The sequence below is a fragment of the Arachis stenosperma genome, chromosome 9 (genome assembly GCF_014773155.1).
Source record: "Arachis stenosperma cultivar V10309 chromosome 9, arast.V10309.gnm1.PFL2, whole genome shotgun sequence".
Classification (NCBI taxonomy): domain Eukaryota; kingdom Viridiplantae; phylum Streptophyta; class Magnoliopsida; order Fabales; family Fabaceae; genus Arachis; species Arachis stenosperma.
In genome coordinates this window covers 117,280,645-117,281,771 of record NC_080385.1, presented here as the reverse complement: position 1 = coordinate 117,281,771, position 1,127 = coordinate 117,280,645, and the positions used below count along the sequence as shown (strand labels likewise).

General features: G+C 40.8%; 1 protein-coding gene across 1 annotated transcript; it reads left to right on the top strand.

The window, feature by feature from the left end:
- Positions 1–422: 422 nt before the first annotated feature.
- LOC130949844 (mannose-specific lectin alpha chain-like) lies at positions 423–1,127 on the top strand. The gene has a single exon (XM_057878459.1). The coding sequence runs from the start codon at positions 423–425 to the stop codon at positions 1,125–1,127; it is 705 nt and encodes a 234-aa protein (XP_057734442.1).

The following is a 1,127-nucleotide window of genomic DNA, read 5'->3' as shown; positions in this document are numbered from 1 at the left end:
ACAATATTTTGAACATATACAACTCTTAAAGAGTTATGTCCCTTTAGCCAATAGACACAATGTTTTGAACATACACAATCCTTAAAAGGTTGTGTCCCTTCAACCAAATGGTACAAAACGGTTAGTAACCATTTATTAATATTAATAATATTAATAATAATATTAATAATATTAATTATATTAATTAATCAAAGAAGCATTTATGATAGGGGTGATGACACCATATATGTTACCGCATGGACGTGACGTATTGCGTTAATGGTTGTTAGAGGCCATGCATATGAAACTACGTACCTAATTAAGAAGCTAAGGTGTACTTACTCCAATCGCCACACTATAAATACCGAGCTGCTGCAGTAGGCTTGGCATCCCAACCCAAACTCACATCTCATTTCATTTCCAAAAACCACAAAGCCATAGCCATGGGTGTCTCATTTAACTTGCACAAATTTGCCCCCACAAACTCCAAAGAGATCAAATTCCAAGGAGATGCAACCATTACCGATCACAATGTCATTCGACTCACCAACTTGGACAGCGATGGCAACCCACTAGGAAACAGAGTTGGCCGAGTTTTATTCTCCGACCCGGTGCACCTGTACGACCACAGTGGTTTCCGAGCAGGCTTTGAAACCACCTTCGTCTTTCGCATCTCAAAACCCTACAGTAGTGAATTTGCTCCCAGACCTGGTGACGGTCTTGCCTTCTTCCTTGCTAATGCTGACACTGAAATTCCACCTGAATCTTCTGGGAAGTTTCTCGGCCTCTTTAACAATGCATCTGACAAGATTGTTGCTGTGGAATTTGATACCTTTTCTAATTTCGAGATTGGGGATCCCAGTTATCCCCACATTGGAATTAATATCAACTCTATCAGATCATCGGCTGTTGGTTACTGGAACTGGCATGATGGAGCCGTAACCACTGCAAAGATAATATATAACTCTGCCCTTAAGAGGATAACCGTCAGTGTTTCTACATATCTCGACAACCAACCTGACACTCTTACTTACGACGTCGACTTGAGCACTAAGCTTCCTCAAAAGGTTGCGGTAGGGCTATCTGCTTCTACTGAGCAATACTCGCAAAATACTGAGATCTTATCTTGGACTTTTAAGTCCAACTGA

Bases quoted from the DNA above. Each gene is read 5' to 3' on its own strand.
- LOC130949844 (XM_057878459.1), top strand. From the start codon at position 423: ATGGGTGTCTCATTTAACTTGCACAAATTTGCCCCCACAAACTCCAAA.